Here is a 24,413-nt window from a genome sequence, read left to right as displayed (position 1 = left end):
AATAATTGAACAATAAAAAAGGAGGTTCGACAGCAGATTTGCGTGGATGGCAATACATGATCATCTAAACTAAGCATGGAGAGTATAGCAAATGCTCTGCATGCAGCTTGTGCTATATCAAAGAAATATGAACCCATTTTTTACTCCTATTGAAATGAGTTGCCAAACTTTCATTTCATTAGAGGAGGATCAAGTTCCCTGTCTGTATTCTATTAAATTCCACAGCTCAAATAAAATGGCATGAGTCACCTTCAAGGATGACATATGAGCCGTATCTACACTAGCCCCAAACTTCGAAATGGCCATGTAAATGGCCATTTCGAAGTTTACTAATGAAGCGCTGAAATACATATTCAGCGCCTCATTAGCATGTGGGCAGCCACGGCACTTTGAAATTGACGCGGCTTGTGCTGACGAGGCTCCTTTTCGAAAGGACCCTGCCTACTTCGAAGTCCCCTTATTCCTGTGAGCAGCGGCAAGCCACATCAATTTCGAAGTGCCGCAGCTGCCCGCATGCTAATGAAGCACTGAATATGTATTTCAGCGCTTCATTAGTAAACTTCAGAATTTACATGGCCATTTCGAAGTTTGGGGCTAGTGTAGACATAGCCATGGAGTTACTTATTTCTGGTGCAAACTCCATTGACTAGCTAATAACCACTGTTAGAAAAGTGGCATCACTCTTTACTCATGGGGTGTGTCTACACTTGCATTCCTCTTTCAAAAGAGGTATGTAAATGAGGTGCACGTTTGCATATTTGGCATCTCATTTGCATATTCATATTTTGAAAGAGCTTCTTTCAGAAGAAGAAAACCAGTGTAGACGCTACTCTTTCGAAAGTAAACCCCATCTTCAAAAGAATTCTTCCCATTAAATAAAGGGAAGAAGGATTCTTTCAAAGTTGGGGGTTGACTTTCGAAAGAGCAGTATCTACACTGGTTTTCTTCTTTCGAAAGAGGCGCTTTCAAAATAAGAATGTGCAAAAGCAGTGCCAAATATGCAAATGTGCACCTCATTTGCATTTTCAGTTTCCCTCATTTGCATACCTCTTTTGAAAGAGGAATGCCAGTGTAGACGCACCCATGATGGGGGAAGGGAAGGTTTAGATCCCTCTGAACCTCTGTTCTCTTTTCTCCAAACTTCTGTGTCTCTTTGATCCTCATCTTCATCTCCCCATGCTCTCTCTGGGGCAGATATAATAGGACTTTCTCTTTCTTTGCCCTAATGTGGTCAAGAGAAGCAGGAAAAGTGACCTTATCATACAATCATGGATGATAAGGGTGGGAAGAGACCTCAGGAGATCATCTAGTTCAGCCCCTGCTCAAAGCAGGACCAATCCCAATTAAATTATTCCAGCCAGGGCTTTGTTAAGCCATGCCTTAAAAACCCATAAGGATACCCCCACCACTTCCCTAGGCAATCCATTCTAGTGCTTCACCACACTCTTAGTGAAATAGTTTTTCCTAATATGTGATGCAAACCTCCTGCACCTCTTCTTGCTCAGTCATCTGCCACCGCCGAGAATAGCCTGGCTCCCTCCTCTTTGAAACTCTCTTTCAGGTAGTTGAAGGCTGCGATCAAATGCTCCCTCGTTCTCTTCTGAAAACTAAATAAACCCAGTTCCTTTATGTTCTCCAGCTCCCTAAGCATTTAATTGTCTTCTGCTGCATTCCCCAATGTGGCAACATCCTTTCTGTCCTGGGGCCCCCCAAACTAGATGCAGTACTCCAGATGTGGCCCCTGCAAAGCTAAATTGAGGGGAATAATCACTTCCCTAGATCTGCTTGCAGTGTTCCTCCTACAGCCTTATGGGCTTTTGCTCAGAGTAGGCAAATTTAGAGAATAGAGGTGGTGTGGAGAAGGGGACTGATCACTATGTAGAACCAATTTTGAAGGGCCAGGCAACGTATATGACCCTATTTGACCTCCTGTTTTCATGGACCAGAAACCAGGTTCTGAGTTTAAATCTAGAAGAATGAACTTTCTATAATAGAACACAATGGTTGTTTAGAACAGGGGTGAGTAAACTTTTTACATCAGGCCCCGCTTTTCATCCCTGCAATTAGCAAGGGCCTTCCAATCTGTCTAATGTAATCCAAACTGATGGAAATTTCAAATGTGTTCATAGGGGGAAAAAACAACAAAAAGTAAAAATCTTTTGATATGTGCCAGAAAATAAATATGCAGAATGAAAAACATTATTAATGGGTGTGTAAATGTGAATGCACATATGTAAAATCAGTGACATATATTTCAACATTTTTAATGAGACGGATGAGCCTGAGGCCCAGCAGCTGATCATGCGGTGCCCCCTTTATGAAATTTCATGCCCACGCCCCACTTTGCACACCCTGGGTTAAAAATACGAGTGGGTGCTATGTACGGGCCATCTCTAGCTTTCTTTACTAATTCATGCAGTTTTACTGAATACATGCTTAAGGAAGAAAAGCTATATAGGGTCCTGAACACTCACTGAAAAAAGCATAAAATACATGCTTGAAATAGATAATGAGATTAAGGAGGTTGTTTCAGCTCTGAGGCCTTCTTTGGGCTGTGTGGTGAAAAATAACTAACCTTTGTTCTATTTTTGCCGTAGCCTGCAGATGGTCCCATGCTTGAAATATTTAATCTTATTTTCTAAACAAAACTACGTTTAGTTGGCAATGTCTCTTTAACTGTAAAGCAATATCTTTTAACTGTGGTGAATTGTGAATGACTTATCTCACTCGGAGGCAACACTTTATTTAGCCGTTATGCATTACTGCAGCTCTAGAGTTAGTTTCCTGAGCTGGAGTAGTGACAACTCATTAATGACTGGGACAGCTGGGGTAAATCTTAATAGAATCAGTTGTAAAGACTGATCAAAGCATCAGATCGTTTGTAGCCTTGCATTTCTTATTTGATCAGTTGTTTTCTCATTCTCTGTCTCTGTTTTATTTATGTTTTGGCTCTTTTTATTTAAAATGTTTTTCTTTTTGACCTGAAGAAGAAACATAAGCACCCAAAAAGTAAACAGAAGATGGAGGAAACTCCTTGACTTAGAGTGAATGTTGTGGAGTGGGCAGATGACTATTTATCCAATCTGCTGAGCACTTAATGGGGTTCATTAAACTAATACAGTGCAGACAGCAGTGCCTTGTGCCTTTGATCAGTCAAGTGGCCCTTCCAGTAGTCTTTGGAGCCAAGACATTTCCCTTTCATCATCTGGGCTTGCCATGGCTGTTGTGCTGATTAGAAACACAGATGACCGTCCCAGACAAGAAAGAAAGAAAGGGCAATGTGCTGACTTGTGGAAGTGTGTTGGAACAGAGCAGGATAATCACTAAGCCACACAAAAAAAGAATGAGGGTAGGAGGATGGAAGGAGGAGAGTGAGGGAAGAAAATGGAGGAGTGTTACAGAGGCTTAGGGAAATCAGCAGACCCTCCTTACTTGTATTATTCTTGCCGTATGGTAAGTGTCACTTTCTGATGGCCTCTAAAAGTGCCAGCAGTGGGGACGTTATGGCTCAACCTAGCACCATTGAAATCAATAGCATTTGACTGTGTCAGAGTCAGAGCCTTTATTTTCAAGAAAACTTCTCAGGCCTACCCAGTGAAAAGCGGAGCTGCTGTTCAGGGTAGATTTGTGTAATAGGTAGGTTTTGTTGGGCATGGTGAAAGGATCGCCAATCAGTTGCAGTATTCTCTAACTAGAAGGATCATTTGACCATAATTTTCTGCTACAAGGATGATCAAATTGAAATCTGCTGCAGAATCTTCTCTATCCTAGACCTAGCGGATTTGGTTCTAATGTATTTTTTGCCTGACTGGCTAACCTAATGGCTAAAATTATAGTGTACGCAGAATTGCCGCATCCTTGTAAAGAAGTTAAAATCATGGGTGGTCCCAAATGTTAGCCTGAGTACAGGAACGCAGTTCAGGCTCAACTACACAAAAAAGGTAGCATGCACAGGGCCTTTAAGAAATTCTTAATGTGTATCACTTCATGTGCTGTTTTCTCCTCCTGTGGCACCTGAGACTGCTCTGTATGTGTTTCTGCAATTAGACCTTTTCCAGGCGGGGACCCATTTTGACAATTCAGGAAGACTTGGTTATCCAAGGGTGAAGGGGCGTGGGGTGAAAACTACTTATTGCAAGAGTTTAAGTGGCTTGCCTGGGGTGGCTATAAATATGAAAGGTGGAGAAGCTATCTTTGTAATGCGTAATTGCTTCTCTGTTGGAAAAGAGAGCCACTGGATGTGGCAGCGATAAGGAGCTGCAAATGGCTTCTTTGAGAGCCATGTGCAGCTCTGAGCTGCTGCCGACCCTTCACAAATGTAATTGCGACCCATGTTTGGATCCCGAACCATAGATTGGGAATCACTGAACTAGACTTTTAAAGAGCTATCACGTAGAGCAGGGTTGGGCAAAGTGGGGTGTGTGAAGTTTGGTAAGGGGGGGTGCAGCATGATCACCTGCTACGTCTCAGGCTCATCCATCTCATTAAAAATGTTGAACTCTGTTACTGTTTTTATATCTGTGTAATCACATTTATGCACAGATTAATAAAGGTTTTATGTTCTACAAATTTATCTTACACATGCAGAAAGGACTTTTTTCATATGAGCATAATTTAAATTTCCATTGGTTTGAATTATGTGACACAGGCTGTTGGGAGGAGTGGGGGTTGCAGGGATGAAAAGTGGGGCCTGACACAAAAAGTTTGCTCACCCCTGACCTAGTGCAGGTATAGCAGGGCGAATGGCCAGACAGATACCAGTGGGTGAAAAAAGATCACAGTGCACTGTATTTCTGCATGACCCTCAGAGATGTAAAGGTATGTCCCTACGTGGGCTGGGAATCACAAGCTGTGCTCCAACTAGTGTACCAAAAAAACCAGTATGTACCACCCACACCTCTTGGGTACCAGCTCCGGTGACTTGCCCAAACAGCGGTCTATATTTCTCTGCCTATACTGCTATTTTAGTGAGCTAAGTGGAGAACATCTACCCAAGCAGGGAATCAGCCTAAGTATAGACATATAGTGAGAATGAAGAGGATTGTTGGGCGGGTGTAGGAAATCTTCAAGACTTACATGGTCGGAGGAAGTGCCTCTTGCATGGTCACTCACATGAGAACGGCAGCTGCGGAGCTCTGAGGCTGTGTCTACACTACAGCAATCCTTCAAAAGAAGTTCTTCTGGAAGATCTCTTCCAAGAAATCCTTCTTTCGAGAGAGCACGTCCACACACAAAAAAGCGGGTCAAAATAATTGATCCACTCTTCCAATAGAGGGCATCCACGTTAGCCCCCTTTTGAAAGAATGGGCCAGGGATCAAAACATCCGGCACCATGAGGACTGGTGTTTGGAAAAAAAGGGGCCCCTGGGGTGTCTACACATTTTTTTCCTGGAAAAATCTTTTGGAAAAAGGCATTCTTCCTCATCTGGGAGAGGAACAGGGCCACTAGAAAAAGTGCCACATTCTTTCAGTTTAGTACTGAAAGAATGCATTTTCTGTGTAGATGCTCCACAGGGTTTTACGAGGGAGCCTTTTTGGGGAAAAAAATCACTAATGTAGACTTAGCCTGAAAGTTTTTCCAGAATGCTTTTGCATAATGACAACTGGGTAGCATAAAAGGCTTGGACATGCCTGGATGGTCACTCTGGAAACGTGTTGGCTGTGGACCCAAACTGAAGGCCAGGTGACTGGGCCATCATGGCTACGTCTACACGTGCCCCAAACTTCGAAATGGCCATGCAAATGGCCATTTCGAAGTTTACTAATGAAGCGCTGAAATGCATATTCAGCGCTTCATTAGCATGCGGGCGGCAGCCGCGCTTCGAAATTGACGCTCCTTGCCTCCGCGCGGCGCGTCCAAACAGGGCTCCTTTTCGAAAGGACGCCGCCTACTTCGAAGTCCCCTTATTCCCATGAGCTCATGGGAATAAGGGGACTTCGAAGTAGGCAGCATCCTTTCGAAAAGGAGCCCCGTCTGGACGCGCTGCGCGGCGGCAAGGAGCGTCAATTTCGAAGCGCGGCTGCCGCCCGCATGCTAATGAAGCGCTGAATATGCATTTCAGCGCTTCATTAGTAAACTTCGAAATGGCCATTTGCATGGCCATTTCGAAGTTTGGGGCACGTGTAGACACAGCCTAAGAGTTACAAAATCATGAGCGCATCTGTAGGGGGGACTGTCTGAAAACATGAGGCATTTGTGCATTTGTTTTCTTCTTGATAATGATTCTGTATTTGCACTTCTGTTATGTGTAGGATGGGAAGGGTTGGATTATTGGTAACTGGCCATTTCACTGCACACATACAAGCTGATGAAAACAATATTCCCATCAGTGACAATGGGAATTACAGATAGCCAGACTAAGAAAAATGCTGCTTGAGAATTTAGAGGCAAAAGCCACTGATTTAGGCTTTCGAATTAGGCTTAGTACAAATGGAATACCCAGTGGCTTGTAAAAAACAAGGTTGGACTCCCAGTCTTAAGCATGTTTCCTTTATATATTTGGACATACAATTTTGACCATTTGTGTTTTAACAGTTTATAAAACATGATTTTTTTTAATCTCATGTTGACCGTCATGAGATCATTTTCTGACACCCATCATTCCCTGCAACTGTGAATGTTTAAAAACAATTGAAAAGGTTTACAATCCTTTTGCACCCTGTGAAAATGTAAATTGTAACTTTTATAAAGAGGTTGGCCAATAAACGTGTGTTATCCAATGAAATTAAAAAATCAGTTCTGCCAAAACTATGTTTGTGCCATCTCTTTCTGGAAGCAGCCCTTTCAGTCTGGTAACAGGGTTGCTGTTGTGGTATGTAAGTGGTGGTTCAATCCTAACTTTTGAGGTGTTCAACAAAGGCTTTGAGTCTTAGATTTTGTTGCTTCTTTCCAGTATTCATATAGAAGGAAATTATTTCCATCTCATCTGCTCTCCCTCCCCCATTCCCCCCACTCCCCGTTCAGTGTGTTTTTTGATTTGTGGAAAAGACTTTGTTTTCCTTAACCATTATGACTGATCCATTTTTTCAATGCCGCATTGCTGGCTGCATATGGAACCCTGCTCAGGATTAGCTGAGACAAAATCAACTGCAGACAATTTCCTTCTGACAGCTTGTACAAGAGCAAACATTTCCGAAGAGCTGAAAGTCTAGAAATTCAATCAGCAGAAAACCTACTGTGTGGAACAGCTTTGCGAGTACTACGGCTCCCTGCTGGGTAGAAAAGCAATCCAGTTACAATAAATCCTTACGAGTGGAGTCATTTGGGTAAAAGGAAAAACAAAAGCTGGTTTATGCAAACTGATTGAAGTCAGACATTTTGACTTCCCATTGAAAAGGGAGTCAGGGCCCTGATTTGCTTGGTAATTTAAAGGAGAGATTGGCTCCTTTCATCTTTCTCTCGGGCAGGGTGCTTTACATTTCTCTGCAAGCACACTATGAAGCGTTTTGGACTGAAGTTAAACATAGCTACGTCAGTGTCAGAAGCTGCTGATACTCTAGCTACCTACCACCTGAACTGGGGTGGAATGTGACAGCAACTAGAAGGGTGCCTGGTATGTGTCTCAGTGATACCGATCTAAGCCCAGAGTCTTAACAGCACCAAGAAACTTGTGTAGTGGAGGTCAGAGTCAGTACCTTGCCAAAGCAGTGGGGTAAATTCTGTTCTTGCTTCTTTGCTAGAGGTTCAGGAGTTCACTCGAGATGTAAAATCCCATTTAATTAGCTAACTGGTTAACTGACTAAATGGGGGGAGTTGCAGGGGGTGGCCCTCCCCACCCTGGATGAGGGGGAGTGCTCCAGCCAGGCTGGAGTGCCCCCTGCCTGCAGCATTCCCCAGGGCTGCTGTACAGTTCATGCCCTGTTTTACTGTTCTGTGCTGCCTTCTGCAGACCCTTCTAATGCGTAGTGGGAGCTTCGTTTGCTGTGGGACGTGACGTCTATCCTGTCCACTTTAATTCCCTTCCATACAAGAAGCTAAAGACCGGATGATTTGAAACTTAATCAATTAAAAATAAAATACTTGACCATAGACTGGGGCGGTGGAGGGGAGTGGTGATTGCAGGAAGTGTTTATGTTAGTATTAGGGTGATCATATCTCCCTAGCCCAAATGCAGGATGGTGGGGAAGGGGATAAGAAAAACTAGTAATGTCTTTTATCTTTCATCTCTTTCAGGTGTTTGTAGGTAGGTAAAGCTCTTCTTGATGGATGTGATTTCAGAGTGAAGGGCTACCTTCAGTAGCGTGGGTCACTTGTCACTACTGCTTTACTACATATAATCTCCACTCAGGGATCCACATAGCAAATGTTAAAGATTGTGCAAACACTGTAAGGGTTTACAACTGGTCTTTCTGTGTAAACACGAAAAAAAAATTTTTGCTACAAAAATTGCTACAAAACCAAAGAAAATTTTAATTCTCAACCTTTATATTAAAAGTCTGCCTTAGATCACTCACTCATTCACATTGCAATTAATGGCATTTTATGCCATACGGGGGGTGAGGCCGTGATTAATGTTCTGAGCTCAGTCCCCTCTCCCCTTCTTTCTCACACACTTTGTGGTGGTCCCAAGAGATGCTATTTTTGACTAGGACATGTTCTGTGCTGATGATGGTGCAAGAAATGGCCAAGCCAGAGACCCAGGAGACTGAAAAAACCAAAACAGAACATTATTGTGTGTTATGAAGGTGAAAGTCCAGATTAGAATCGCTTGTTTGATAAGGGAGGCGGTCAGACAAAGCTGGTGTGAGCTGTGAATGGTGCACTATACCTCATTGACTGGACTGTGGAAATGCGCGTTCTAGTTTTGTACAACTTTTACAGCACTAAATTCAGTCACTTGACTGGATTCTTACTGGTGCTAGGTTTCAGGCCCTGTAGGATATATGAGGTTCAGCCTCAGATTCCTAAAGCTCCTGTGCAGTCAATATCTGTGAGCATACTACCCCACTATGGTAAGTCATAAGCATAGACAGGCCTGCTGATGGGGGCAGGGTGGGTGTTGGGGGGCAGGGGGGGAGTTGCACCAGAGCCCAGAGTTTCTTAAGGGCCTGAAGCTCCTGTCAGTTGTGATCAGAGCACCCCTCTGTGAAGCTCTGAGGCCTGCAGGAGGGAGTGGGGGGAGAGGGGGAAGGTGACTGCCCCAGGGCCTGGGATGGCTTCTTGGCCTCACTGAGCATTGAGGAGTGAACCTGGTGTCTGTGAACAAAAGCTCATGAGCCTGTACTTTCTTGACCTAGAAGGCCATTTCTTCTAAGTAAGCTCTAGATTGCCATGCTGATCAGTGTGATAGCTAAGGGCTTGTTTCCACTGTAATCATAGTTCAAGTTATCTACACTAGAATTAACTCCTCTTGAATTAGCCCACGGTAGTCACAGGTGCACAGCACGTTTGTATTAGCGGCGCAGAATAACTGAATCCCAACTGCAAGACTCAGTTGAGCTTTAGCAGCAGTTAAGCTTCAGCTCTTTCCTGTCGATGGCCTGCTAGCTCCAGTTTAAAGAACTGCTTAACTCAGGTTAGAGATATTTGTGCATGGGCAGGAGTTGGGTTAGTTTGTTTTTGGGAGCTTTGAATTAAGTAAAACACCATATATTGCAAGACTCCTAATAAAATTACAAGAGTGGTAACACTGAGTAGCTATGGCCTCCAAAACTTCAGGGCTGGAGATGTACAGTTAGATAGAAATAGATTGTTTCTCTGGCAAATAAAACATGATGGGGAGAAATCTAAGACATGTTAGTGGCTGCTATAATAAGAGAATTGTGAGCTGCAGAGAAGACCCATAGAGATGAGTATGCATGAAAGAGAAACATCTGTCTGGAAGCTCTTATGCCCTGGATTGTCTCAAGGCTTTTAACATGCACTCTAGCAACAGTCACTTACACTCTCAAATTGAGCATAAACTGTAAAATTGTGCTGACAGCTGAGATAGTCCAGCAAGTTTAATAATCACCTGGACATGTCACTTCCTTTTTTCGTTGATGCTTGGACAGTGCTTGAATGTGGAAGCAGTAACATTGCACTTTGCAAGTAGAGCCCATTGCTGTTATTGGTCTAACTCCCAAAGTCTGTACTCAGGCAAAGCTTCCACGAGTAAGCACTTTCAGGCTTTACAGCTATTTTTTTAAAATTTATATAAAGATTCTATTTAAGGATTTTTGCGATGGAGAATATGTGCACTTTTGGTGAAAGTACAAGTTACTGTGATTTTGGTTAAATGCTACTCAGGAATATTTCACCCTGTGGTGAAAACGTTTCAGTGTGATAGCCTTGCTATTGTCAAACCCAGCTAGAGCCCAGAAGCAGCCTGTTATGGTTATTTTAGACATCGTACTCTGGTAAAGGTTCTTTGCAGTGTGTGTGGAGGGAGGGGGAGGGTCTTGTTGATAGGTAGACCTGCCTGACGGATAACACTATTCAAAGGATTAAAGGTATTCAGTGGATAAAAGAAACTCAGGTTAAATATGCAAATGTAGAGGGAAAACTGTCCTTTCTTTGATGCCATGGGATTACCCCCCTCGAGTATTATGGTAGCTGTGAATTTGTGGTTTGATGTGCGCTGGCAGTTAGGATGACACTTTAGTAGACTCTCACCACGGTCAAACAGGAGCATTCCAGCCTATGAAGGAAGGTGGGCAGAATGAGCTCCTGGGCCTCACGTGAGGCTCATATACCTGCCCTGAGGCTGGCTCTACACTCGCCGCAGAAGATTGAACACTTAGGTTCAATCTTCTGGGGTGCCGTTTCACATTCTGGGGTCAATGTCAACCCCGGAACTTCTTGCTAGCTGCAAGGATTGAGTGCCGACAGGAAGAGCACTCCCATTGGCATTCAGCAGTGCGGACAGGGACAAGTATCGATGGCTGCAAAATTGATTTTTTGGTACTCAATTGGCATACCTAAAATTGTTTAGCAGCCATTGATATTCAAGGTAAGTGTAGACCCAGCCTGAGAGTCACCAGACCAGCTCCTGGCTTGTGGATTGGTTGGAGCCTGGCACAGGAACGACTCATCGCCACAGATGGCTTACTTAAGCAAAGATGAGTCATCAGCTGACTTGCAGTCCCACTCTGCAAGAGCTCTGATGTTTGGGAGATTCTGAATTTATAGGTGCTAACACCGATCCATGGGTGATGGGTATTATAGGCCAAGCGGAGGTATTGCTACTGCCAACCCATTGCCGGACATGTTCTTCTTGGCCTCTGAGGATAGAACAAGAGGCAACGGGCTTAAACTGCAGCAAGGGAGGTTTAGGTTGGATGTTAGGAAAAAGTTCCTAACTGTCAGGGCGGTCAAACAGTGGAATAAATTGCCAAGGGAGGTTGTGGAATCTCCATCACTGGAGATATTTAAGAACAGGTTAGATAGATGTCTGTCAGGGATGGTTTAGACAGTACTTGGTTCTGCCATTGGGGCAGGAGGCTGGACTCGATGGCCTCTCGAGGTCCCTTCCAGTCCTTGTGTTCTATGACTCTATGACATTTTCCACTGTGCCCCCCACCCCCAATTACCGAGAACTCCACTGCCGCCTCTACCCCTGAATTTCCCTGCTGCTTGCCCATCCCTCCTCCTGGGGATGGGAGAGTGAGGAGTGACACAGCACCTCTTCTTTCATGGGCAAGACCACTTCTTCACTCCAGTCATCTGAAGAAATCGGTCTAACCCACAAAGTCTCATGACCTAATAAATATGTTAGTCTTTAAGGTGCTACAGAACTGCTTGTTGTTTGTTCCATAAGAGAACTGAATCATCCCACAATAGTGCAGTAGAAATGATATGCAAGAGAAGGCGTTTTGTGAGGCATCAGAAAGAGAAGGAACATGTATCTAATATAATAATTGGCTCCTGTCCTTTCTAAGCTATTTGCCAGTGTATTTTGAGACAGTTATTCAGGAAAGATGTGTGAGTGGCAGTAGCAGCTGAAGTGGGGGAGGACGATAAGCTGCCCAAGGAAGGGTTTTCTGCAGCTGTAAACACTGTGAAGACGCTGTAGTTCTGTGCATTGGGGAATGGAGATGTGGTTTGTATTTAGGCATTCTAACAAGTGACCTCCCACTCCTGTGGCTTTAAAGGAGGACTAGCCACGTGACTTTCTCTGTCTTCATGTCTGTCTTCGGTCCAAACAAACGTGCTAAGGACCTTGCAAACTAAACACATCTGTTTGTGTACACTTGTCTCATTGGAGTTTTAATATGAGTGAGTTCTAGAATTTTTTGAAATATCAGTTGGATCTTCCTGTTCTGGCACCCTGGGGATCTGACTGGTCCCGAAGTAGGGAACTGGCTGGACCAAGGGAGTTCGACAAATCTGATACCTCTGCCACCAGTCCCTCTGCCTGACTCCACTCCTGGCCCTGGCCTGGCCACCCCTCCATCCCTGCCAGCACAGCTGCCACCAGTGCTGCTGCTGCCAAACCAGCTGCTGCCAGCCTGCTTGGACTCTTGGCTGCTAGTCGCAGGGGCTTTGTAGTCCAGGAGCATCCACGATCCTGCTGGACCATGGATGTTGCAAGACCAGAGTCCTGGCTTAGAAAGGTTTTATTTCTACTAAATTGTATTTTAGTTGCCGCTTTTATGTCTAGATACCAGGTGAATTGGGAGCTTCATAGTTACTGAAATCATCAATTCTCACACTGTAGATCAGGAGGACCTTGTTTTAATGGTCTGACCAGGTCTGATTTAGACTTCATGGGTCCTGGGGCTGAAGGAAAAGCTCTGGTGCGTCAGCCCTGGGTGGTGGGGCTCAGATGGTAGGCCCCCTGCCTGGGGCTGAAGCCCTTGGGCTTTGGTCCCCTGCCCAGGGTGGCAGTCTTGGGGTTCTGACAGATTCCAAGTCTCAGGAATGTTGCTGATGGAGGTGGTGTGACACGTGGAACCCTACTGTTTCTAGCTCTCTGATCACACAGTGCTTGGTCCTGCCATCCTCACACAGGCAGGCGTCCCACTATTTTCAGTGGGAGATATTCCTGTGTCAGGAATGCACGGCTGGGCCCTGCCTTGTGCATGGAGGTATAGTCTGATCCTCCTGCTGTGGAAACTGGTGCAATCTCATTTTACCCCTCTTCCCCCCTCAACATATCTGCCCCCACAAACAACCCCTCACTACTCCCAGGGGAATTCTGACCCAAAGGAAAGGAGGAGGCAGCTGTGTAGTGGAGCAGCTTGTTGGGGGTGGAGATTTTGTTAGAGAAATGAAGAGAGGATTGGGATACAAATCGGACACACAAATTTACCAGCCACAGCTCCAAATTAGATTGCCGGAATCTCAATATGTGGCTGAAAAAGCAAATGTTTCCTTCTCCCATAAAATAATAATAAATTAACACATTAATGACTTGCCCCGGTGAGAATTTTGGAAGGCTATACTAGAAATAGCTCCTTGAAATAAGCAGTTGCAAGATTTGAAACTGTTCAAACTCTTCTGGGCTGTCTAGAACTCCAGGGTATGTCCCTGCATAGTTATTCCTGCCAAACTCTTGTCTTTCATGACACAGCATGATCAGGGCTGCTTGGAAATAGCCCACCTTCAGATTCCCATGTTTTGCTGATGGGTGAACTGGACATCTTAACTGATGTTTCCCCGTGCTTCATCGATTATTTGGGGCTTATTTTTCTTTTGCCTTGGGAATTCTAGGCTCACGCGAATTTGTTCTGTGTTTTACAGACGAAAGAGCTTGTTAAGAGTTCCCCAATGACTTTGAAGTGAACTGTTTATTTTCTCTCAAGGGTTATTCAGTGTAAACATTTGCCCCTTCTCTGTTTTTTCACTCTAGTGTTTCCTGAGCTACAAGCATTCTTGGAATATATTAGTTGTAAAGAGTTATGTGGGCATCAAAAGTTTTCTTTGAAACTTCATGGCATCAACATCTGTTAGCTCTTAGAGAACAGAGACACAGACAAAAGGGCTTGCGGGGGGAGGGAGGAAAAAGATATTAAATTCTGGAGTATGAAGTCTCAGCCTCGAAGACTGGGAGGGAGGGAAATCTGCTAAACTGTCTCGCTTTGATGTGGTACTAGGGCCCTGTGATTCCTTTTAAGGAAATGTGCATGGCAGAGTGGTCCCTGCATTGCAATACCTTCAGCCTGCTGAAACACTGAATCATAGCACCACTTAGATCTCTAGCATAAAGCCAGCCACAGCTGTTGTTGCTACAGTAACATTACAAGGGAAATTTAGTAGCCTCAGTTCTCAGCTATTGAGGTGGCAGTTGAAATCTCTGGTCAGAGGTAACTCTCATGTATAATTATTTTAGATGGCAGCTGTGAATGTGTTTGTAATCCTTCTGTCCTAGCAAGACGAGTAGGTCACTGCTCATCTAATTCAGGTTTTTCGAATGGTGTGGAAATGTTTTAGCCGGTGTCTGTTTCTGTGTGCTTAGTGGTGCTGGCCATTTAGCGTGGTTTGGGCACTGTGCTGCAGATAGGATTGCACATGGACAGCTTTTCTCTTCTTCTTCATCTTTTTTCTCTCCTGCTGGCTCATAGTGGCTGCCTCACTTACTTTGAGGCTGGAGAAGGGAGATGGAGGGTGAAAGCAACCTGCGCCTCTTGGTGCCTGCGTTCTCTGGGACACCCTGTAGATTCCATTTTAGAAGCCATGTTAGTGGCATTGTTGTTCTTTGCTGTGACTTTGTGGCCCAATAAAATTCTTGCCTGTTGCAGAGTGATTAGTTGACATCCTGGGCTTTCTTTTTGAAGGGGGTGGGGGGTTGTGGTTAGTGGAGGAATGTGAGCCATCTGTTTTGCCAGCACTTTCTGTTGACATATTTATGGGTCAAAGTTAGCATACATTTCTGGAGTTGAACACCTGTACTTTGTAGCTGAATATGACAACACCTAGACCTTAAATAGTGAATTTTCATCCATAGATCTCAGCGCTCTTTACAAAAGTATCATTAGCCCCATTCTATGGATTAGAAATTGAGAAATGAAGAGGTTTAGATGACTTGTCCTGCACCACAGAGGAAGCAAGTATCAGAGCAGGAATTAACTTTAGGTTTCCAGACAAGTGCAGCTGCTAGAATAATATCTTCTCTACTAAGTGGAAGAGTTTTGTGGAATCTAAGGAGAGTCGAGTAAAGGAGCAGCTTCGAGATCCATCTAGAGCAGCTTTTAGAATCAGGCCTTATGATATGGGAGAGCCGTGGTGAAATAAGGAGACAATCTGGAAGCTGTCGTGAAAAGTTTGAAAACTAGATTCTGAATCTAGAAGGTCCCAATCCAAAGGCATTTGGATCAGGAGTGGCCTCACAGACCTTAGCTCACATCCTAAATGCTCTACAGTGTAAAGAAACAGTCATATAGCACTTTAAAGACTAACAAAATAATTAATTAGGTGAGGAGCTTTCGTGGGACAGACCCACTTCAAATCAGATCAGAAGAAGTGGGTCTGTCCCACGAAAGCTCCTCACCTGATAAATTATTTTGTTAGTCTTTAAAGTGCTACATGACTGATTTTTTTTTTGTTTTGATAGAATACAGACTAACACGTCTACCTCTTTGTCACTATTCTACAGTGTAAAGAGGTGCTGTCCTCCATATTTATTTTGTGTGCTTTGTTTTCAGTGTAGCATGCATTGGGCAGTGTAGCTTCTCCATCCCAAGGCACCTAGAAACCATTTCCATTTTAAAAACCTGGTAGAAGTCCGATGCAGGGTTCATTGCTCTCTCTCCATCCTGTTGTAGAAACCTAAATAGGTCCATCAGTTTTTGAGGACTTGGTTGAGGTTTGCAGCGTGGAAACTGGATGTAGCCTCTCTTTCACTCCTACCCCCTTAAATCTGTTCTTTGATTTGTGTGATAGTATAAAAGAGTAGAGGGGAGAGGGGAAGAGAAATAGTGACCTTGTTGTTCACATAGCACTTAACCTAGAGAATAATTACAGAGAACAGAGTAGAACAAGTGCCAAAATGTAAAAACTGAACACGTGGCCCTCGGAATGTACTTCAAAATGAATTTAAATATAGTGGCAAGTAGGTTTCTTGTCTTAATTCCTTTTCATCTCAAAGACTAGGTATTTTTCAGGTGGAGATGGAACAAAACCTTTTAATTGAAAATTAACTGTTTCTCTAGCAGTAACAATTCAATCTCTAAAAAGCTACTCGTGTATTAGCTTCAGATTTAGTATGAGATAGGACAGCATTATCTATCAAAAGTTCTTGGAACAGAGTATTCAAACACATTTCAATCACTCTAGTGCAGCAAAGGCTACACAAATAGTAGTGTGATAAGTGTTAATGGCAGAGGAGATTTTGGAAGACTTAAGAGCTTCTGAAAATGTAGTAACCACTGACTTCAACTTTATCCGAAAGAGGAGGTGCCAATACCAGTGACATTCAATTTGCCTTGAAGATCTTTATGTCCCGTAAGATAATAGCATTGGTTGTCTACTAATTATATCTGATGGCCTATGAGGTCTTACTTCTGGTGTTTTAAAGTAAAACTTTTAATAATCTGCTGGGTTTCTTCTCTTTTCCCAGAATCATGTTGTACTGTGTTCTGTAGAGTGTCTTGCCAAATCATAGTAGAAAACTCACGTTTCAAATGTACTGAACTAATTTTGATCAGGCTGACAACTTCTGTGTGTACATTCATGTGAGTGAGCATAAAAAGGAAGGTTCCACTAACCACTGAAAACCAAGGTTAATAGTCTGCATTTCAGTGTTGTGGCTACCTACTTTTCAGAAGCTGAGGAATGCATGAGAAATACCACAGAAGGATGTAAAACTTGATGTCTTTCTGTCTAGTTGAAAAGGGAGGTTAGGATCTGGGAGTTGGACAAGACAGCTACAGAAAGTGCTTTTAAAGTATGTGTTGGAAATTGGCCTGCAGCTTTGCCTGGTTATGCAGAGCAAAAACAGCTTTGTTCCTCTGCCACTTCTTTGAAGATCCTCTGTAGAGGGTCTGGCTTTTTGTATGTTCTTCCCATGGTACCAGCTGTCTCTGCCTCTTGCCTCACCTCACTGTTAAAGACAGCTCACTGTCAGAGCTCAACAGTATTGCACCTCAATTAGTCAGAAGAGTGATACAAGGTTTCTTTATGATCATCCTTATTTTGTTTAAAACAACTGTTTTTTCTAACTTCACAACAGTGCCAGCAGGTGGAGTTGCTCCTTGTCTCTTCAGCTGAAGGCAAGACACTGGGAATTTGGTGAAGTGATCAGTTCTCTGAATACTTCTACCTTCTGGTAATAAATCATGATGCTAGAGAGAGGGTTTGTTTTTGTTTTTGTTTTTGTTTTTAAAAAAGCCTCCGTGCGCAAAATGTGATGAGGAATTACCCAGTTGTAATTGATCATAGACAAAGAAAATTAAAGGTAGATAAATCACATTTATCTTTTTACTCCATAGGCTTGAGCTTTCTACTTCTGCTTAGTAAAAACTGAATTACTGCCATTACTATGTGTATTTTAATACTACCTAGTTGAAGTCACATTGGCTTTTGTCTCAAGTGTGAGCTGCTCTGCATTTGTCTTACAGAAAGCAGCTCCCAATGAATTTTTGTTGTCATTAAATAGTTTAAAACAGCAATTTTTTTTAAATGTAATGTACATAAATAGGAGAGGGTGCAACTCTGTCCCATGGTGAGAAACGAGATTGAACTTGTACTAAAACATAAGTGTGTGGGTGTTAGCCTTTGTAGTTTTGTCTTTTCCATTGAGCAGCTTTCTGCATGGTTCATGTACTATTAATTTTCTTTTGTTCTTCTGGAGATGATTGTTTTGTCATTGGAAGGCCGAGGATATGAATGGGTTCATAGCAACTTGTGTTGTATAATGATGTAGGTATATAAAATACTTCATAAATAGAGAGAAATGAAGCCTTTGCCATGAGCAACTTACGATCCTAATGAAAGCAGATACAGTGCAGTTGAAAAAATCTGGAGTGAAATGGGTTGGTAGCACTGAAGAACAGATTAATGTTTGAGGCTTGATTTTTTTTTCCCCCAAATGTCTAAGTGGGACAATGCTTGACGCAAACACGTGCTTAACTTGAGAGTGGAGTTATGGTTGCACACCTAATCATGGAAATCGTGGCAGCTGTTGGCATTTATACCTATAACTTTTATCATTTTGATATTCACACAGTTAAATTTAATGAGAAGGTATGCATGGCCATTTCTAAGTTTTGGGCTAGTATAGACATGGCCCTAGTGAATGGGTAGAAAAAGAGTGACATGAACAGAACAATGGGAAAGGAATATTTTGATTGCAGCATTTTAGATACCTGGGGATGTGACTCTAAAAGCCTGGAGATACCCAGAATAATGTCCTCATTTCAGCAATTTAGATGACCTTGTCTGTATTACAGTTGAATAGGGTGGTTAGGGGTTAAGTTGGGTTGAAAATAAAATTCCCTGTGTTTTGGAATTCAGTGTAGAGTTCCAGCCTATTGCAAAGGGAGATGAAGGTGTGATTGCCTGAGTATAGCTAGCTAAGTCAAAGTCTGGGGTAGGGAGCTTTTAAAAATTGCTCTTTTTCCTTATGTATTCATCTACTCAGCTGCATTTCTGAGGGCGTTTCGCTCCTTAAATCTTATCGCCATTTCTACCCCCTTAAATCTCAGTCAACTACAGTGGCAACTCTCAGAGAAGAATATGTGGGACACATGGTCTTTACAACTGAAGTCAGCCAGGCAGCTGTTAACAGCTTTGAAGCAGATGTCTGTGCTCAAGTTTTAGCTGTTTTGTCTGATCTGTGTTGATAGCTAACAGGGGCTAACTTATTTATCTGAGAAACTCCCACTGAAGCGCAAACACTGTAGTTGCGATTCTGTTTGGCAACCTATAGAAATGGCACACTGGAACACTCCTGCTGCAAAAACTTTTCTTTTCTTTACTTTTTCAAACATTCACTGACCTCATTGATATAGTATTTCACAGGGTACATCTGGTTTTGGTTGTTTTGTGACTTGATGTTCCAGTTTGAAAATGCAGTGTTGTGATCTTAAACGGGATGTCAGGACTGTGGTATATTTAAGATATCTAAGTCTTGCATAGGGTTGCTTTTGCTCTCCTAGATATGAGCCTTCTAGTATAACCTGCTACGGTTGAACCGCTCTAATCCAAACTCTTTCATCCACCAAACTCCATAACCTGGCGTAATTTTATTTAACTGGATTACCTCATATCAGGGTGTGGCCAAGTTTCCTGTGGTCCCATAAAGCTGGTTTATAGCCACCAGTCTTGGCTTCCAGTGTTCTGTGCTGTTATTTAGCTGTAATTTACCTGTAAATGTCTTCTGAGAGGCAAGTAAGCAGTGGAAGTGTTGGAAATGTGTGAGAAAATATGGACCTCCCATCATCCAGCAAATTCTCTTGTCCGGCATCAATCAGGACCTGAGGGTGCTGGATGAGAGAGGTTCAACCTGTAGCATGGACTCTTGTATCCATGCAGTTCAGTGGGGTTTCTGATAAAAGAATTCAATGCAAGTTCGGAATCTTAATTTGTTCTATTATCTCATCTATTGCTTCGTCAAGCCAATATTTCCTTTTTTTCTTTTTTAAATATCGGAGAGATAACAGAGTTAGTCTGTATCTTCAAAAACAACAAAAAGTCCTGTGGCACCTTATAAACTAACAGATATTTTGGAGCATAAGCTTTTGAGAGCAAAGACCCGCTTCATCAGATGTTTTAAATTACAACAATGCATTTTCAAACTGGAACACAGAGTTACAAAGCAACCAAAACCAGACATTTAGGCGACATGAGTCGTGCATGTGATGAAGTGGGTCTTTGCCCACAAAAGCTTATGCTCCAAAATATCTGTTAGTCTGTAAGGTGCCACTGTTCTTGTTCTTGTTCTTTTTTTAAAGATGTTCCTTCATATTTGGGTGTATTCATCTGATTAGTGCCCTGCCTCTTCCCATACAAAAATATTAATTTTTTCCATTGCCAAAATATCTGATACACCATTGACCTGTTAGGTCGTTGTATTAAATTCTCAGGATTGGTGTAGCTGATGAAATCTCAAGAAAGAGATTGCCTAATCTCTTTCAAACAATACATACTCATAACTGGGAGAACTCTGCATTTTTTACAATCGGGAAGAAATCGCTTATGTTGTATATAACTATTCCCTAGCCATTGTCTTTTTTTCTTCATTTATGAGAGTTATCATATGTGAAATGTCCAGAACACTTTTTTATGAGTAAAAGGCATTATGGCATTTATATAGAGTGTGACAACTGTCTTTGGGGATATTAAAAAATACCGTGTAATACTTGATTCCAGTGCAATTTGTTTAGCAAAAACCAATAAATGATATTAGTATTAATGCAACTTTTGCATTTTTAATGCAGTTTTTTTTAGTTTCTCCCATAAGATCAGGGTATAACAGTGGATATTTTAGGTCCAGTTGCCATACCTCTATTGAGTAAATGTCTGCCCTTCAGAATAACCCATGTCATAATTTTATTGGCACAAAAGAGCAAATTTAATTGCAGTTGATGAGTTCTAGCTGTCTAGTTATGTCAATAAATTGGGCAAGTGATGCTCTCATCAGTGTCAAGACTCAGTTGCCAATTCATATGTTGTTTATCGCTAGTATTACTACTTGACACCATCAACAAAAACATTCCTACAGGTTGGTGAGTCATAATAATTTGGTTTACGGGGACAAAGTAATTATTGAACATTTAGTTTGTAGGAACTCAGTACCATGAGCTAAATGAATAACTAGGAGCTATGGCAGGAATGAAGCTAGAATTAATATATACAAATATTTACATAAGGCCCATTTAATAATTAAAATGAGAATATAAGTAGTCCAACTCATAGAATATTAACTATTTGCTGTCCCCTTTTATGCATCTTCTTCTTCCTCAGTTCCATCCTGTTCAAGTATCAGTTGTTAAAGATGTCTTCTAGTAAGCAAGTAAAATACTTATTCAACATTTCCTGAGTCTGAAGCAGCCCCAGAGTGGTGGGGGTTGTGCGGCCTGCTAGCTGGTTATTCGTCCCAGGGATGGCCTGGGGCAGCAGGACTGTGCAGACTGAGGAGTCAGGGTGGAGTGCCATGAAAAGGCAGCTAAAACTACTTCATGTTCGATTCTTTTATAATGCATTTCTCTTCATCTTATACCAATATGTTTGCCAACACCTGTATTGAGGAGTGATGAAGTTAGTAGGATCCTAGTATGTGAACTTTGGCAATTTTGTTCCCTTGCAGAAAAGTGGTAATGACCAACAACAACATAGAATAGTTTTTCCTGTCTTCCATGCCCAATCCTTCCTTTGCTTATTTTGGAGATAATGTCTGGTGATTATTAACAAGTATTAAGAAAGAAGGGGCTCTAATAAATATTTTAAATTAAGAAAACAGAGCTTCAGGAAGCTTATGTGGGATTTGCTGATTGGAAGATGAAATTGGAAATGACTGCTCTTATGAGTGCTTCAGGGAAAAAAAAGGAAGCATTCAGATATTTCAGGGCTGTTCAGACAGCAGCACATTCTGTAGCATCTAATTAAAAATATGGGTACAGAAATTGGTTTCAGAGTTTGCAGGGTGTCATTTCTTGCTTTAGTTACCTACTGGTCTGCAGAAATGAGACAGTAACTCTCTCCAGTTGCTTAGGTTATGTCTACACTAGGCTAAGAAATACACCGCAGATACACAATTCTAGCTACAGCAATTGTGTAGTTAAAATTGACATATCTGCGCTCTGCTAACTTGGCTGTTTATACAGGGGAAGTTTGATGGAAGTGTTTCTCCTGTTGCGAGATGCAAAAAGTCAGGGATGTCAAGGAGTACAGGGGTCAACTGCAACCCATGCGAGACTGATTTTATGCATCTCTACTAGACATGCAAACTTGAACCCCGGAAGATGACCCTGAGCCTTTGATCTTCTGGGGTAGTGTAGACCTGCCCTCAGAAATGTAGGGAAATGTACAAAGTCTCTGAAGGTTAAAAAGGAGTAGCGCCTCTGTTGTTGTCTTTAAAAAAATGAAGTGCCACCTGTCTTGCTTGGATGACCTCTAAGATAATAAGCTAACGAATACAGCCAGTCCTCCTTTTGGAGAGTTACTGACTTATCCTTAGATGGGTAGCTGTGTTAGTCAGTAGCTTCACAAAACAAAGCAAGCAGTCCTGTAGCATTTTAAAGACTAACAATTTTCTTTATTAGATAATGAGCTTTTGTGGGTAAGGCCTTATCCTTGTCTCCCTGCAGAAGGATCCATGCCTGCTGGCTCTGATTCTCAGGTGAATGCGAACTTTGATTGTGTCTTTGGGTGTGTCTGTAGTAGAAGTCTGACGTGTCCCATTTATGGCCACTAGACTTCTAGAGGATTATGTTATAAATTACAGGGTTTTTTCATTATCTTTTGAAGTCAAAAATAGGCATTTGAGTAACATTTCAATGTTTTGTAAAACCATTACATTTTTTTCTTTATACCTCTTCTTTCTACAGGATCCATCTGGTGAAGGTTACAGAGAGACAGTTGGTGATGAACACTTTCGTCTAGAAGGTACATAAAGAATAATTCTCCTTAGTTAATGTTAAGGCATTTTTGGAAATTTCAGATGGGGTTATACAGTGTGTAGTGTGACCACTGTGAATGATAGTATGGAGTCTGTATGGGGAGTCTTGTTATCTATGATAGCTAATATAGCAGAGAGAAACCATCTTTCTGGATCACTCCTAAGCCCACAAACATGGCATATGTTTATACTTTCAGCTGGGAATGTGATTCCAGCTCATGTAGGTGTATTCATGCTAGCTGTCATCAAACAGCGGTGTGCAATATGCTCCCTGTTCACTACATGCTGCGAATGGGGCAGTGCAGCGTGACTAAGTGCGGCTCAGGAGAGCCGCACACCTGGGTTGCCCTTCTGGCCGCTCCGTGCACGCATCCTGCCACGTGGTGGGACAAGCGTGTGGCAGCAGCAGCGGAGGCAGCTCCTCTGGCCTTGGCGGGCCCCAGCCGCATTCTGGGGCAGCTTACAAAACAGCAACTGCAGCCACGTTCCAGGGCAGGTAGCGATTTCTGGCATCCCTTTTGGACATCACTGCACTAAAAGTATCTGTGTAGCCTAATGGTGCCATTTTGGGAGGGCAGGGGAAGGAGGGGGCAGCTGCTGTGCCTACCAGGATACTGCTCCTTCTTCCACGACTATCAGGGAGTGAGGGGAAAGTGCACAGATTTTGTGAATTACTCCTCTGTCAACCCCTGCCCACTCCCCAACCTCTCCCCCGCCCAGCCAGGAGTTAAGGGCATGCATGCTAGTCGTGTACTTTTCTCTCACTCCCTGATAGTCAGGGGAACGGGAGGAGGAGCAAGTAGCATCGCACCAGGCACAGCTGCTACTCTTCCTGTCCTCCTGAAGTGAAGCCCTTGGTGTCGCCATGGCAATGCCGGCAGCAATGAGCAGTGACGTGCTAGCTGCCCCGGATATAAACTGTCCTGTACCCCGTGGGAAAGTCCTGGAGGTGGCTAATTCATGCCATCACTATCCGGTACCCATGCTCTTGTGGCCTCTTTTTGCAAGGTAGCTCAGTGAAATCTAGCACGAGTGTGTCCATTCATGGGGAAGTATGCCCCCAGCTCCAAATGCAGATGTGTAGTCATAGGCCAACTGTGGCAAAGAGACCAAATTTGTTAATCTTTAGTAAGAGATTCTTGCTCAGCACATTTTGCACAAAAAAGTAGATGTCATTATTTGTGTGCATTGTCTTCTGTGCATGAATCTAACTTTGCCTCATTTGTAATCATGGCACGAACCATAGTGGAAAATGGTGTATTACAGGTGTGACCTTGAGCGGGAACATATCTGTCTGCATATGAATGACCAGACCAAAGGTCCATTTTGTTCAGTATCCTGTCTTCTGGCAATTGTAATGTCAGGTGCCTGAGAGAGAATGAACAGTAGATATGCGATGCTGAAATCAGGCAAGCACTTCATAAAATTGCCATTTCAAGGGTAAGATCTGTCCTATTCTGGTAAGTTGGAGTTGGCAAGATGCTGCTGTCCGGAAGCATTGTGGAACTGCTGAAAGAAAGTAGTTTAAAATCATTGGCTAATTTAAAAATCACGTTTTCACGTAGAATTTTAGTTTCTCTCTATATATAGTAGTAGCAGAGTCATCTGGCGTTGCTTGGGAGTCCTTAACTCAATTATTTAAATAAAAGGAAAGTGTATGCACTTTATTTGAATGAGTGTATTTTTCACAAGTACGGTACTATTTTATGAAGTTAGTTTTTATTTCATATTTCTTAAAAAGGGGACCATTAAATATTTTCTATTTAAGTTTTTTTAGTAAATTTTTTAAAATGGGAATTCCATGATGTGCATTTTTTCCCTCAACCCAGTAAACTCTTATCATTTATTATGGTTCAGTGGAAAAGGGGTTATGATCAGTTTGGTTTCCAATAATACTGTCTTCTAGTTCTCAAACCTTAAGCATTGATTCAGCTG

The 24,413-nt window shown here is 42.6% G+C and overlaps 1 protein-coding gene across 2 annotated transcripts in view; it reads left to right on the top strand.

Moving 5' to 3' along the window:
• The window catches only part of NKD1 (NKD inhibitor of Wnt signaling pathway 1), a 179,621-nt gene that overhangs the window by 86,595 nt on the left and 68,613 nt on the right, over positions 1–24,413 (top strand). For both annotated transcript variants that reach the window (XM_075008564.1, XM_075008563.1), the window contains exon 4: positions 22,408–22,465. In XM_075008564.1, coding sequence (XP_074864665.1) covers positions 22,408–22,465 — 58 coding nt within the window. The remainder of the gene's footprint in view (positions 1–22,407; positions 22,466–24,413) is intronic.

This window comes from Carettochelys insculpta, chromosome 14 (assembly GCF_033958435.1).
Source record: "Carettochelys insculpta isolate YL-2023 chromosome 14, ASM3395843v1, whole genome shotgun sequence".
In the NCBI taxonomy this organism is placed as follows: Eukaryota; Metazoa; Chordata; order Testudines; family Carettochelyidae; genus Carettochelys; species Carettochelys insculpta.
Note: the sequence above shows the minus strand (reverse complement) of the source record. Positions and strands in the feature narration are given on the sequence as shown.